This window comes from Dromaius novaehollandiae, chromosome 2, assembly GCF_036370855.1.
Source record: "Dromaius novaehollandiae isolate bDroNov1 chromosome 2, bDroNov1.hap1, whole genome shotgun sequence".
In the NCBI taxonomy this organism is placed as follows: Eukaryota; Metazoa; Chordata; class Aves; order Casuariiformes; family Dromaiidae; genus Dromaius; species Dromaius novaehollandiae.
In genome coordinates this window covers 26900194-26914079 of record NC_088099.1, presented here as the reverse complement: position 1 = coordinate 26914079, position 13886 = coordinate 26900194, and the positions used below count along the sequence as shown (strand labels likewise).

Below are 13886 nucleotides of genomic sequence, written 5' to 3'. Positions count from 1 at the left end.
GACCTGATCTCTAATCTCAATTCTACTGTTCATTTCCTTAGTAACTATAGGCTTTGTCACCTACTTTCTTGGTAAAATAAAGCTTCTATGCCTAAGACTAGAATATTCATCTACTTTTTCTGATGCTGTAAGATTAAGTTCAGTAACTCTTGGATTATGTTTACTGACTTTCAGCTAGCTTCAGGTACCAATCCTTTCTGGACTCATTTCTGAAACATATATGATTATTTTTCCAATTTAAGTGCTTTGTAGGAAAAAATCATTACCAATTCAAAATAACCAAAGTTTTATATCTATTTTTTATAAATATATAGTATATATAGAGTGTGTGTATATATATGTATACATACAGTTTTACTAGTTTCAAATGAATTCCAAGATGCATTTTTCTGTGTCATAATAGCACATTATACAGAGCAGGAGACTAAACGCAGTACTCATCTTCTTTGACACAGGATTGGAGAAGCTGGCCCAGAAAGGAAAATCTTTGTCATCTCTTGCAGTAATAACTGGAATTTCATTACTTTTGATCCTAGTTATGGCCTTTCTATTCTTATGGAAAAGATATCAGCCATATAAAGGTATGTAAAGGGTAAGCACCCTGCAGCTATTCTTTTAGAACATTAGAACAAAAAGAATGACTTTTCTTTATCTCTTCTTTTCAGTGATACAACAGAAGCTGCAGAGCAGGTATGAAAATAAGTCATTTGTAGGTCTTGAAGTCCTTTCCACCAACAGAGTTGCATTTTTTCATATTAATTTTCTTTCCTTAGCCAGTGACATCAATCTGAAAATCATGTTTATGTTTTCTAGGCCAGAGACTGATTACAGAAAGGCACAGACATTTGCAGGTAATGCGAATGAAAGAAATGTGAGCAAAAGGTCAAATTCCATTTCTGCAAAAATGAGCATCTCTGGATACAAAAAGAAAGAAGGAAAGGAAGTGTTTTGAACTCAGGTTGTAAACACCTGTGTTAGCTGACTTAAGATAAAACCAAAATCCTGACAGGTCAGCATGGGTGTAGCTCTTGTCTGGAGTTCACAGCAGTATGTACATAGCCTGCTCTTGGCTTGAATTCAAGCTGCTAATGCAAGTTAAAACCGTATTTGCCTGTATTCCTGCTGTTCTGACCAAGATGAAATAAATTAGTATTGTTATGGTATAGCAGCGAGAGACAAATAGAATGGGAGGATCACACTTCTGAATGTTCCTGGCATCAAGCAATGCCAGAATCATGAAATCATAATATGATATTACATTATATATACTTTAGTCTCTACCCCATTCTGTGCTACCCCTCTCTCAGTCAGCTGGTCCCAGTGTGTTTTTGTCACTGCTTCCTTTCCCTTCATAATCCCACGTAATCCTGGAAAGGAAAAGCTGGATATAGGCCATCCTGCGCAGGAGTGGTACTTTTCTTCCCATCCCTTCCCTGACAAAGCATCAGAAAGCACCATAGCTGCTACATGTGAGAAGATAGGGAAGTTTATGGAGCTTAGGAAGGTAAGAAAAATTTACTCTAGCACAGAGGGTCCTTGACACCAGCAAGTGTTACAAGAGGAGAGAATCCCAGTGCTGTCTTTAATGCTGCAGGCTGTACCGTGGAACGAAGTTCCACGAGACTACCAAGAGTCTCAGATCTCCTAGACAGTGACAAGTTAATGAGGGTAGAGAAAGAGACCTCTACCCAAACGACAGATTGTATTTGAAGTCCCAGGTACAATTTGTCAACTGGTTTAATATTGTGACACCTGTAACATGATCCTGTTTATATCTCAGCGTTATAAGAGACTCAGGTGATACTGCCCCACACTAATGTGTAGACATATCTTGAGCTTATGGACTAGGTCCCTTGTCTACGAGGAATGAAAGTAGTTCAGTCTCATGGTCGTGGAACGGGCCTTGGTTAGCTGCACGTTTAGTTCTCCAACAAAGAGAGTCCCAATGGCTCTACCAAAACTGTTAATGAAGTTAGTGAGAGGCCTTGCTGCTCTCTGCTTAGTCTGAGGTGTTGAATACAGCCAAGCACTGTGCTAACTGGCTGTGCAGCTGCCCTGCGTTGTTCCATGGTAGAGACAGTTTAGGATCTCGGCAGTCGAATGGTTTAAAACAGTTCAGAAAAACAACATGCAGATGTTTTAAAAATTAGGCCAAATGAGTTTGCCCAGCCATATTTAAGCTGTCTTTTCTGGATTCATATTACACGTTGATACATTCTTTTAATGTTTTGTTTGTTTTAACTTTAGGACATGAAAGTGCTTCGGATGACTTTGGAATATATGAATTTGTTGCTATTCCTGATCTTGCTGGTGGTTCTAGGGTATGTGATTTTACACCATAAACTGATAGTTAATTTCTTTTTTAATTCCTTAAAGAGTACTTAGTATTCCTTAAAGAGTACTTAGTATCTGTACTAGAATCCTTTTGTCAGTTTGTTCTTGTTGCTCTTTACAGATATTTATAGGGCATCATATTCATAACTAGTGTTTACCCAATACTTACTCTTCCTTAATTATGTTATTAATTCGCTGTTTCTGTCAACATGGTGCAGCAGAGAACTACCCAAGCTCTAAAGGGAGCAATCTCAGTTCAGTTACCCTGTATTAAAAGAACATTGCTAGTGTTGGTTAGATAGTTAACACTGAAGCACTCATGTCAAACAAGCAAATTAATTACTGGGATGCCATTTTCCCCCTTGGCCCTAATATTCTTGCTCACTCAACACACTCTCCATCTTTGACAGTGCAGAAGACTCTCAAGGGGGTATTTAAATTTTTGGCTGTAAAAATATGCCAACTAAATCTCAGTTATATTTGACAGTTTCCTGTATTGCGGGGGAAGAACTAAGCACAGGCATCCTGCTAGCAGAAAAAATCCTGCTACATACGCTACTTCCTCTGCATTGTGGCTCCGCTGACATTACCCTGTGAGCGGTGATTCTTCTGGCGTGATACAAAATGACAAAGGAAAAATGAGAACTATGCCCACTGAATTTAGAGACAACTGACTGAAACTGAAAGGAAGACGAACTAAGTGTTTTCAGGGAAAATTTCTGGGAATACAATGTTGTATATCTGGAGAGCATCAGCGTAGTCAGGTAAGGGATGGCTCTTAAACAGGATCACACAGGGTCACATCAATAGTCATACCTATTTTGTTATTATTATGTGTCAGAATACATGACATTTATTAGCCAAAAACAATCATAGATTAATATAATTAATAATAATTAATATAATTCTCTCTGCTGGTGTTAGGTGATTGAAACAGATGTATATAGGGCTAGAGTGCTATAATAAAGGTTAATGGAGAGGATGGAATTTTACAGCACCAGATAGTGCTGTAAATACAGCAGGCTTTGAGAAAACAGATGAGCCAAACTGTGTCTGTGAATGTTCATGACCACAGGAGGTTTAAATACAGAGTTCAGGCTCTAAATCATCATGGTCTTAAGTACACTGTGATATCCCTAGGGCTGAGCATATCACAAAGTCCCATCCTTTTTTAAATAGCTTGCACAGTCAGGGCCTTAGTGAGTCAAGAAGTAGAGATTGTTGACCAGAACAACAGAATGGATGTAAAATCAATGAAAAACATTCTAATTTCCAGTGACATTTCAAGAAACAGGAGAAACTCCACTGGTTTATGCTGAGTCACTCAGATTTATGGCATTGCAGATAAAGTCAGTAGTTGACCCATTGATTCATTTTAGTTAGTAGAAAAAGGAAAAAATAAGAAAGAGGAGATAAGGAAGAACTGGAGGTTGGGTATAGGCAGAAAGATTGAGAAAATTCCATATGGATGCGGAGTCTGTATGTTGTGTTGACATAAAAACAAAGTTGTATACATAGCTTATTCACCAATATCATTATTACCACATTTATGGAAGTTCCTTGCAGTTCTTCATGTCCTGTATGTTTTTCTGATGGTTCTCTAGCTTTGACATGCTAGAGGGGGTTTTATGCTGAAATCTTCCCCTGAATATTTTCTCCTTTTTCACTATCTATTCTCCTGCTTCTCTCTCACTTTATTAAATATTCCTTCCTTGCCTTGTGGTACATTAATATAAATTACTTGCTATATTAAATGCAACAGCTTCATCCTAAATCTTTTAGGATCCTAACTGAATTTAAGTCTATTGCTCATCTTACTGTAAATGTGATGAAAACTTCTCCCCCAAAGTGAAATGTAAACCAATAGAGATGAACTGTTAAATCCACACACAAAAAATGTTGATGGAGAAAAGAGGATCTGTGGTTAAAAAAAGAGAAGTTACACTATCAGTTTTGTTTCTGTTGAATCTTTTCCTATTTGTAATTACAGCAGAAATACTGTTCGCTTCTTTTAGGTTTCAAGTCAATCTGTTCCTGGCTCTGACTTCATCTCAGGCCAGGATATGCTTAGTACAGTTTATGAAGTTATTCAACATATTCCTGCGCAGCAGCAACAAGACCACCAACAGTAAGTTAAAGCCTGTGTAAACTCATATGGTAACTCAAAGACAAATCCTTCTGGGTATGACAGAACAAGTTACATTTTGGGAGCTGATGTCTGATTCCAGGGAGAAGGGTAAGAAAACCACATCTGCTCCTACATGGTTTCCTACCCAATCCCTCAGTTTTCCTCAGGACTCAAATCTGCTGTTTCATCATGCCAGTCTTCCCTAACTATGAAAAAAGAAAAGCTAAGATCTTCAAACACAGGATTTCAAATGAAAATTTCCAAATCCTTTAAGAGAGTGGCTACAGTTTCATGAGCACTGATACCTCAGCACTTCCCATTGACTAGTTTAAATCTTCCATCCAAATCTGCTAACCATGTGCCAAGTAAAGTTAGAGGTTGCGTTTTTTGGGTTTTGTTTTTTTGCAGTGCTGAAACTGGTCAGCTGATCAACAACCAGTGGTGCTATTCAATGATCAGTGAACTACTAGCAGAAAATGCTTAGTTATCTTAGTAACCAATATATTAAGTTGGATCTCAACTAACAATTTAGAGCTAAAGAGTCTTTGTTTCATTAGTTAGAACTTTGCAATACCCTGGATTGGAACTCCATGAAAACACTTTTGCTGAGTTAAATACCAGACAGACAGCAACATTGGCTTATACAGTTAGTGTTTGGTAGTCATGTTTGTATTCAAATCACCTACTTCCTAGCACCTCTTGGCAAAACAAAGTGAATACCTTGTAAACTTTTTGTAATTGCAGTATAGCTGCCATAAATCTGTTCTGAGTATCAACAATTTTTCTTACAAAGTAAGAACAGCACACAAGACTTCATTTGGTAACAAACCTATTATATCACATTTTCCATGTTTTTATTATGCATGCTGGGTTTTTTATGATTGAAAAGGAAAATACGCACTTCCACAAATATCCTAATCAATTGGCTGAGTAGTCACAAATTTTATGTGACTGAATTAGCATGCAGTACTTATTACTACTAAAAATTTTGTGTACATTACATCTTCAACTGTGTGTCAAAATTATGTATGCAAACATGCAAGCATGCTTCTAAAAGCAAACTGAATAGTGGAAAATAACAATGAATTCCTAATGACATTTTAATTCTGCTTGGAGTTACTGACTTTGTACTTAAACATGAATTTTTAAACCAGATGTAAAAAATAACATTCATAAGGTGCATTTTCTTATTATTCTTCCTCTTATATGTCTCCCATTTCAACTTTCCCACTGGCACATGACCGCACTAAGAAAAGAGTAACTTTGTGGAAGTTCAGATTTCAGCTTAAACTTCACAGAATATTTTTTTTCTGTAGTTGTAAGGATTGGTTTGCATAACCACATTTCTATACTCTGTTCATATAACAAGATTTAAACAGAGAAATGTAGAAACACTCTCACTGACAAAACTAGGATGAGTTCTCCTAAACATTGTAATGGGTAAACCAGTCAGATTAGAAATACTGCTTTCATGATTTTTCCAATTCCTGACCTGCAGTGAAGGAACATCTGTAGTGAATAAATAAGGACAATTAAGTCAGTATTTGTATTTGCAGCCGGATGCTTCCGCATTCAGTAAAAGGAAAGAGCAAAATATCACAAAACAGGGAATGTAGCTGAGAAAGTACTTCCAAACTCCTATAGTGCAAAGTAATGATTGTTTATAAAGGAATTCCATGGGCATGACATGCAGCTACGTGTAGAGTCAGTGATGTGCCTGGGACAAATGACACAGAAATCGCCAGCACTCTGCTTAAGATATGAATTTCTCTTTGTGAGAAACAAACGAGCGGATGTTGTAGCAGCCGAACAGGTTTGTCGGTAAAGTGATCGTTTTGCTCATATTCCTAGTGGTTCTGACTGGAACTGCTGTGATTTCATAAATTTATTACAATTAATATACAAGCAAAAATATGTCCAAAAATTGTTGCATAGTTTAATGCCCAAATTTAGAGTCTGAGAACATTTCAAATCCTCTCTTTGCATTTAACTTCTACAGTGTTAGCTGATAATCCATCTCTTGCTATTAGAAATCCCAGTGACCAGAGTACCGGCAAATTCTCTGATTAGCCGGTGCTTAACACTCTAGCTAAGAAATACGCATATATCAATTTTAAAGTTCATCCTGGGAATATCTTTTCCTAACACTTTTCCTTATGCTCTTATCAGCATTTTCATCCACGCCCACACACATGCATATATACTTCTGATAGCCTAGATGATTACAAAAGGCTTAGGGTGTGCCCTAGCTCTTAAAGCAAAGGGTAAGAATATTGCTGGAAAGTAATTAAACTCTAATTCTCTTGCGTTTGGACTGAAGGAATACAAATCTAATCGCAGTCAATAGATGAGGTGAGATGACAGCTGGGTTTGCACATTTATACTCTCCTGGTGATATGTTTCACTGTTTACGATATTTTTTGCAGCTTCACCTCCCCTGCTCCTCCAAGGATCAAAGGGAAAACATTAAATCAGTTTTTGAGGAAACTGTTCTGTTCCATCTCTGGGCTAGACAGTCATAGGATGTTACATTACTATACCATATTCAAAAATTTTATTATACACACTCTTTAAGCAAAATTTTCATGACCTTTCACATTTTTTAAACTAAATATAAAACTTGTGACATACTGTCACAGATTTCTTTTGCATATAATCGGAAAATGGAAAATGGCAGTAAAAGCTAATGAGGAAGAACTTTAACCAGTCTTCATAGTCACTGACAGTTCATAACTCTTCTGAGAGCAGAAATTGTTTATAACTTCAAGATCATTTTTGCTTCAAATGAAGATAAATTTATAATATCTCCATCTCCTCTCATACATGCTATTTCTCTCAGATCAAGCATTACCATTTCACAAATTTCTGTTCTGTCAAATGCTAAAGTGCAGTGAGGATTCATGCCTTCCCCAGGCATTTCAGCACTGGATTTGTACTGTGTACTACCCTGACTCAGGCTATCATTGCTAGTACGCATTAACAGGTGCTCAAGTACAGTATTGTAGATAATGTACGAATAGCTTGAAATATTTGTAGTGAAAAAAAACAGGAATGTGGTGTGCTATATTAGCCAGGATGGCATAATTTATTTATGGCTCAGACCTCTCTTGCTGCTATTCATATCTTTTCAAAACAGAGATCTTATGTTTAATAAAAATTCATACAAATATCGGTGTATTGCAAATATACTCCCAGAGCTTTCATTCATGCTAAAGAACTGTTTTACTTTTGTTTTTAGAACTCCTTGTTTATTCATATATTTGCTACAGTGCTTTTAATGCAGCATTGCAGACAACAGTTTTCAATTCTGTTCTTTCCTAGATGTATATGAAGACACAGAAACAGGAAATCACAGCATTTGAAAATCCAAATTTGATTTCCTTTTCTCTATTATATATTGAAAGGAAATGCCAACAACTCTACAAACAGCAAAGGCTTATTCCAGCATTTTTTGAAATAGCAACTTATCTTCAGTCTGACAGTCCCTTTTCTTCAGTTGTTCCCAATTGCCTGTCCTTTTTTTTGCTTCTGTTTAATTAATATTTTCTTGAAAAATATATCTTTTTCATTGCTTGTATTTTTCCCCTATTCCTGGGTATAAAAATTACCTGAAAAATTACAATACAACACTTGTATTTTTATTATAATGATGGGTGAGAGAAATCTGAAGAAATCAGGCCCAAGATGCCTCCCATGCTTGTTTTATTTAAAAAATGCGCATGGGATTTTTACAAGAGATGCTCTCCATGTTGGCAAGAAAAGTAATAAATGCAATATGTTAGCACATTTGAGGTTTAAAGTAAAATCAATATTTTAACTTTTTTAAAGTAACATTACTTTTCATTTACCAGTTCATAAACTAATCTGTCAGGCAGTTACAGTTTAAAAATGTACATATATATATTATTCAAAACATTTTTATTAAATTGTTTCCTTTGCATTTGAACTGCTTTTCTATTTGTTGCCCGTAAGCCTGTTTTTCATTGACTAAAAGAGCAAATAATATATGGATAATTTCTGCATGCTACAGAATGTTTAGGCTATCTATACATTTAAGGTCATAATTCTCCAGTGTAAATGAAACCAGTCTTACTCTCTTTAAACAGATGGTATGCTACAAGTGCCTTCACAAATATAGTAATCCTCTTCCCGGACGTGCTGTTGGCGGGTATCTGAATCCTGCAGGAAAATGCAATATTATTTCCACAGAGTCAGCTATTAGATGGCTTCAGTTAGCTTCAACCAGGGAAAAGGAGAATTTCAAGTTGAATTAGAATACTCTAAAGAAAAAAGGATACTTTAGTAAAAGCTATTTATGTGGGAGATCATTGGACTGAGATACATGTTTCACCAGTGGGATTGAGTAGCAAGTGATGAGAAAGCATACAGTACGTCTGCCCTTTAGGACAGCTGGTATGGGAATGTTTAAAGCATTCTAAATGATGAAAAAAAAGATTTCCACTTATTTAAAGTACCTCCCTAATCTGTGTTTACTAAACATTCTTCCCATTCTTCGAAGAAGAGGAAAAATAACACTCCTTTCTGTAAATATTCTGATCTCTTAATCTTGAAAGGAAGGGAAAAGGACAGCTTCACCTTTCCATTTAAGGCAAAGAGCCCTTAGCACTTCATGGTGATAGCTGGTGCTTCCCAGATCCGAGAGAAGCACTGAGGGGATCTCGGAGATAATGTGGTCTCCAGATTCGTTCTCTCAGAAATAACCCTCTGACATGAAGGTGTCAGGCAGAGGCTGAAAAGTAGAAACATTTGTACAGAGCTCTTTGAAGTACTGAGGTTGTCTGAAGGATCAGGAAGCCACGCAGGCCACCCCCACAAATGCCTCCACCTTTCTTTCATTCAAAGCTGACTTCTTCTGTGTGTTTCAAATTGGGACAGAGCTTTGCAATGTACAAACTCTTTGAATTTCCCCCTCTCTTTCCTCTTCCTCTTCTTGCTGGAGTGGACAGAATATTTTAATTGCCTTAAAATCATCATATAGATTTCTGAAGTGCTCGCCACCATTACATCTTGCCACCTTTTGAAATCACTGCAGGACCACAGGGCAAAAAATGCAGATGATTTTAAAGAAATAGCAAAACTGTTTCATCAGTTCTGGAGCCCTCTATTTAAACTGCCGGTACTGTAAATTGTTCAATCTATTTTCCTGACAAACAAAAATAAACCAGTTCAATATCAGTTCCATTCTTCATTTTTTTAAGCTGACTTCAGGCACATTTGGCCCATATCTAAATGTGTTGCAAGGCTCCCGAAGCATTTGATTTCAGAATCTATACTCTTATGTCCTTTCATTATAGATCAGCACACCATTTTAAATTAAGCCATCTGCCAATAATGTGAGATGTCTACAGCAAACTGAAGTAAAAGTCTGCCCTAACAGTCTCTTAAATTTCTGTAAAATACCTGTACAATTTTTTAATAAAATGATTTCAAATATGCAACTTATAATTTCTAATAGTTCTGTGGGTTTGTGTATGGATATGCATTTTGACTGGAAAGGACATATATCATTAGTTTTACAAATAGAGAACAAAAATCTGCCTGGTGCTATGGGGAAGGTCAACTAAAAGCCCTTGTCACACACAACCTGCAGCCCAGCGGCAGAGCACACTCATTCTCGCTCTGCCCTGAGGCTCCACCACTGCCCTCTCTCTCAGTTGCTCTCTGGGCCTTGCTACAACCTCCAGGTAAAAATGTGAATGATTCTGTATGCAGGTCATTGCAGCCAAGCTCCTATTTCCCACTTACAAGCAAAACTGACAAAAAAAAAGCAACAAAATGGAAGGGAAAACCATTTTGCAATAGAAACAGGAAAAGCTCAGTGTTTGCCTTAAAGAATTCTTCTAACTATGACAGCGGAACCAGCTCTGCAAATAAAAGAACATTTTTCATGAGATTAGAGAGCAAACACAGGCAAGTTGCCTTCTGCTTCTATTATATTGTTCTCATTTATTTTTGTTTCACTTGTCTTGTGTGTTACTGGCTCTTAAACAAAAACTCACTACTGGTTCAAATTCCTATGTGTTTATTCTTTACTATTCCATCACAATTTACACAGTGCAACTAGCTACTTTTGGTGCAGAAATCAAATAGGTATAAAAATAATTAACTGTGGTGAAAAATGGTTCTCAAACACCACAGAATTTTAATGGATGAAAAAGAAAATATTTCCACACTGCATTTTGGACCTTTTCTCACAGATACTATCACATTCAAAACAGATTGCTAAGCTTTTATTTATTGCTGTAAGATCCATCCCAAAGCCTATCAAAGCCAATGGAGAGCTTGTCCATTAAACTACATGGGGTATGTGTGAGGCTGTTCAAATGTGAGATGAGGATTATGGGGGGAAAAAAGAGAAAAAGTCCTGTCACATGTTTTTCTCATTCATTCTGGTGGAGGGTTTCGCCATTTCATTTGTCCGCTGATGATGCTGTCTTTGATGAAGGGAGATTTTGGACCTGAGATCAAAGGCAGGGAAAATAAACCATAACTGAAAGCAGAGTATAGGAGAGCAGCTCTGTGCATTTGGACCTCATCACAAGTGTTGCATAGTGCTTCGTGTATTATTACTAAGGTACTGTAGAGCTTAAAGAGGATGCAGAAGAGCATTACAGAATGTTACCTTGGGCTTTCACCATTGCTCACATTAGAACGCTCTGCTCTTATGCCCCATTATGGCTTTGAAACATTAACCTCTCTTTTAGAGCAACAGACGAATATTGCTAATATCGCTGCCTGAGGAACAAAGTTCTCAGCAAAAAAGACAGAGGACCACTTACATCACGATGAGTCCATGTTAACGTAGAGAAGCTGAATACTTCCATTAACTGCAGGGAGATTCTGCCACCCTGAAAAAGCAGCGGAGAGCTGCACACAAAGGCGAAATGCAGGCACAGTACTGTGCCTGTAGTTCCATGCTTTACCTGTTGAAAGGTTAACTACTGGCTGAACTTTAAAAAGGAAAGAGCTCATTGCTTTATAATCTGAAGTAAAAATATATGTCGATTTTAAGTAGCTAAATTCTTTTTTCTTTCTCCAGTAAAATGCAATCACACTTTTTCTACAGGCTTTCTTCAGTGTTAGTATAATTCCATTTGAAATCAGTCCTCACACCACTAGAAAAATGGACTTTGCTATAGATGTACCTGTATCGTATAGCTCTCCTGGAGCAATGGTTTCCCACAGCAGATGGTAGGAGGCTCTGGGTGACTACACATGGTACAGAGAGAAACAGAAAGGGAAGGTAGCCAATACTGACAAACACTTTAACTTCTTCTGACAGAAATGGGAAATGAGCATGTCTCAGATTGCTTCTACATTTGAAGTAATCTGCCATGTAACTGGGGGCTGATTCCTCTCTTCTGTATCCTGTCAGAAGCTTTCTGATTTATCACAGCTAGTTTCTAGGTAACTAAATGGTTGTGTTGAGAATATGTTTGCAATACACTAAAGATTTTTTTTAATGCCACTGTATTAGAATGCTCTTGAACAGTAAGTCATGTTGTCTTTTTCAGTGCGTATTCTCTATTCACAGACGAAAAACTGCAAAATGTTGTTCATATGCATCTCAGTAACATCAGACAATGTGCAGGATCCAATCTTTATCACAATTTAACAGTCCATGTCAATCTCTACAGAAATGTTTGCACAAGAAGTAGTTCTTCACAAGGCTCCGGAGTGTGTGAAATAAGCCTAACTCCTACAGAGGAGAAACCCTGCTTATGTGCTGCCTTTCTATGGAGACTGCTTTCTAGACAGCAACAAAAGCGCAGCAAAAGATTTCAAAAACTACAGATGGATATAACAGGGTCACACCGTAGGCAGTAAAACTGCTGCACCTTTGGGACGGAAAGGGACGGTTTCACTGTGCCAGTTATAAGACCCTTAGAAAAGAAGCAAAGGGTCATTTCTTCACTAGGATCTGTAGTAAATAAAGAATAGACAATAAGTCCAGAAGACAAATAAAGGATTAAACACCTAGGGAGTCCATTCAAGTAAAAATCTACACCAGGATTCAGTTCACCATGCAATGCAAACACCAGGGTGTTGATGGAAATCCTGCTCCACCTAAAAAGATAATATGCATACATCTCTTCTGACTGTGTGCTGCATTCCAGGGCAAAGTACAAAGCCTCAGGTCACAGTGGATCTAATAACTCAAATGCAATTTAATCTAGAAATACAGGACAGAGCTTCTGAACTATAGCACCTCAGTACAATAGCACACCCCCAACTGAAACACATGTTCTTATTTAGAAAAGTACTTTTTAGTGTCAACGCTGAGTTTTCATCATGGTACATTTTTTATGTTTCTTGCAGTTCTAAAAATTATCTTCTATATCATTTTCCCCCACTTTTAAGTCGAAAGCATAACCCCACCTGAGAGAAGACCAAAACTGTGTTGCAATCATTCCTGTTTTCCTTAGAGCTATACGCTCCTCTTTAATTTCACCTTGCTGATTTTGACATTTATCAGACCATATTCAATTCTAAATCTGTTTTTCAAACATTTTCCAAGTCCTTTAAGCCTGTCATGCCTTTAAGCCTGTCCCATCCACAAGCTGTATATAAAAGTATAGAAATTCTGCAAATATATTCAGTTATTGCAGATCATTATTCTAAACAGAAGGCCAGGACAGTTTTTCTACAGGATTCCATTTGAAATTCATTTCAAGTGTGTTAGAAAGATACAAGCAAATAGGAAAAGCCTGTGAGAAGCAACATAAATTAGAAAAAAAGGTTTAGAAAGCCTGGCTGAACAGGGAACATTTGTTTTATCTTGGGGGGGGAAGAGACCAATAGATAATAAAATCAGTCTTCTGGTATGTAGAACAAGTTCTCCTAATAAAAGGGACAGTGATCACTTTTTCTGCATCTCCAAAAAGAAGTAGGACAAAGAAAGACCTGCCAAGTATATAGCAAAGACGATTTATGTTAGATAATAGGAAGTCATCTACCTAGGGATATATACACTGTGCCTCACTGGAGTTTTTCAAAAAGAGAGTAGAAGAATGTCTAGCTGTAATAGATTAAATAGGCTGGATCCTGCTTCTAGGAGTTCTGCATGATCGATCCATTGAGACACCTGCCAGGATGGCTTTCCCCAAGCCTCTGACTCCGTAGCACCTCAGACATTGGTGTTCAGTGTTGGCCACACAACTCAGGGATAGCCAACATGTGTTGGAGTCTAGCCCCTCAGGGGTCCTTGCTGCCTGTCAGTCCTGCTACCAACACCCAAGCTAGCCAATCCAGCTAGGTTTGCACAAGCTATAGTCATAGCAACGTGCCTCTTCATAAAATGCTGCTGAGCGTAAGCATCCAGATGGCCATCGCTCCCCATTCTCCTGCTGGCATGGCAAGGGTACACAAGATGCTGATTGTCAACCCTGCCTATTTAGGAAAC

At 37.5% G+C, this 13886-nt stretch overlaps 1 protein-coding gene across 2 annotated transcripts in view; it reads left to right on the top strand.

The window, feature by feature from the left end:
• Nucleotides 1-8408, top strand: part of HEPACAM2 (HEPACAM family member 2) — a 30234-nt gene extending 21826 nt beyond the window's left edge. The window contains exons 5-10 of one of the 2 annotated variants that reach the window (XM_064506073.1): nt 456-581; nt 666-690; nt 814-851; nt 2248-2321; nt 4350-4462; nt 7784-8408. In XM_064506073.1, coding sequence (XP_064362143.1) covers nt 456-581; nt 666-690; nt 814-851; nt 2248-2321; nt 4350-4462; nt 7784-7793 — 386 coding nt within the window. In that variant the 3' untranslated portion in view covers nt 7794-8408. Of the gene's footprint in view, nt 1-455; nt 582-665; nt 691-813; nt 852-2247; nt 2322-4349; nt 4467-7783 lie in introns of those variants that run through there. The other variant, XM_026098550.2, reaches the window with a different exon arrangement.
• Nucleotides 8409-13886: the final 5478 nt, after the last annotated feature.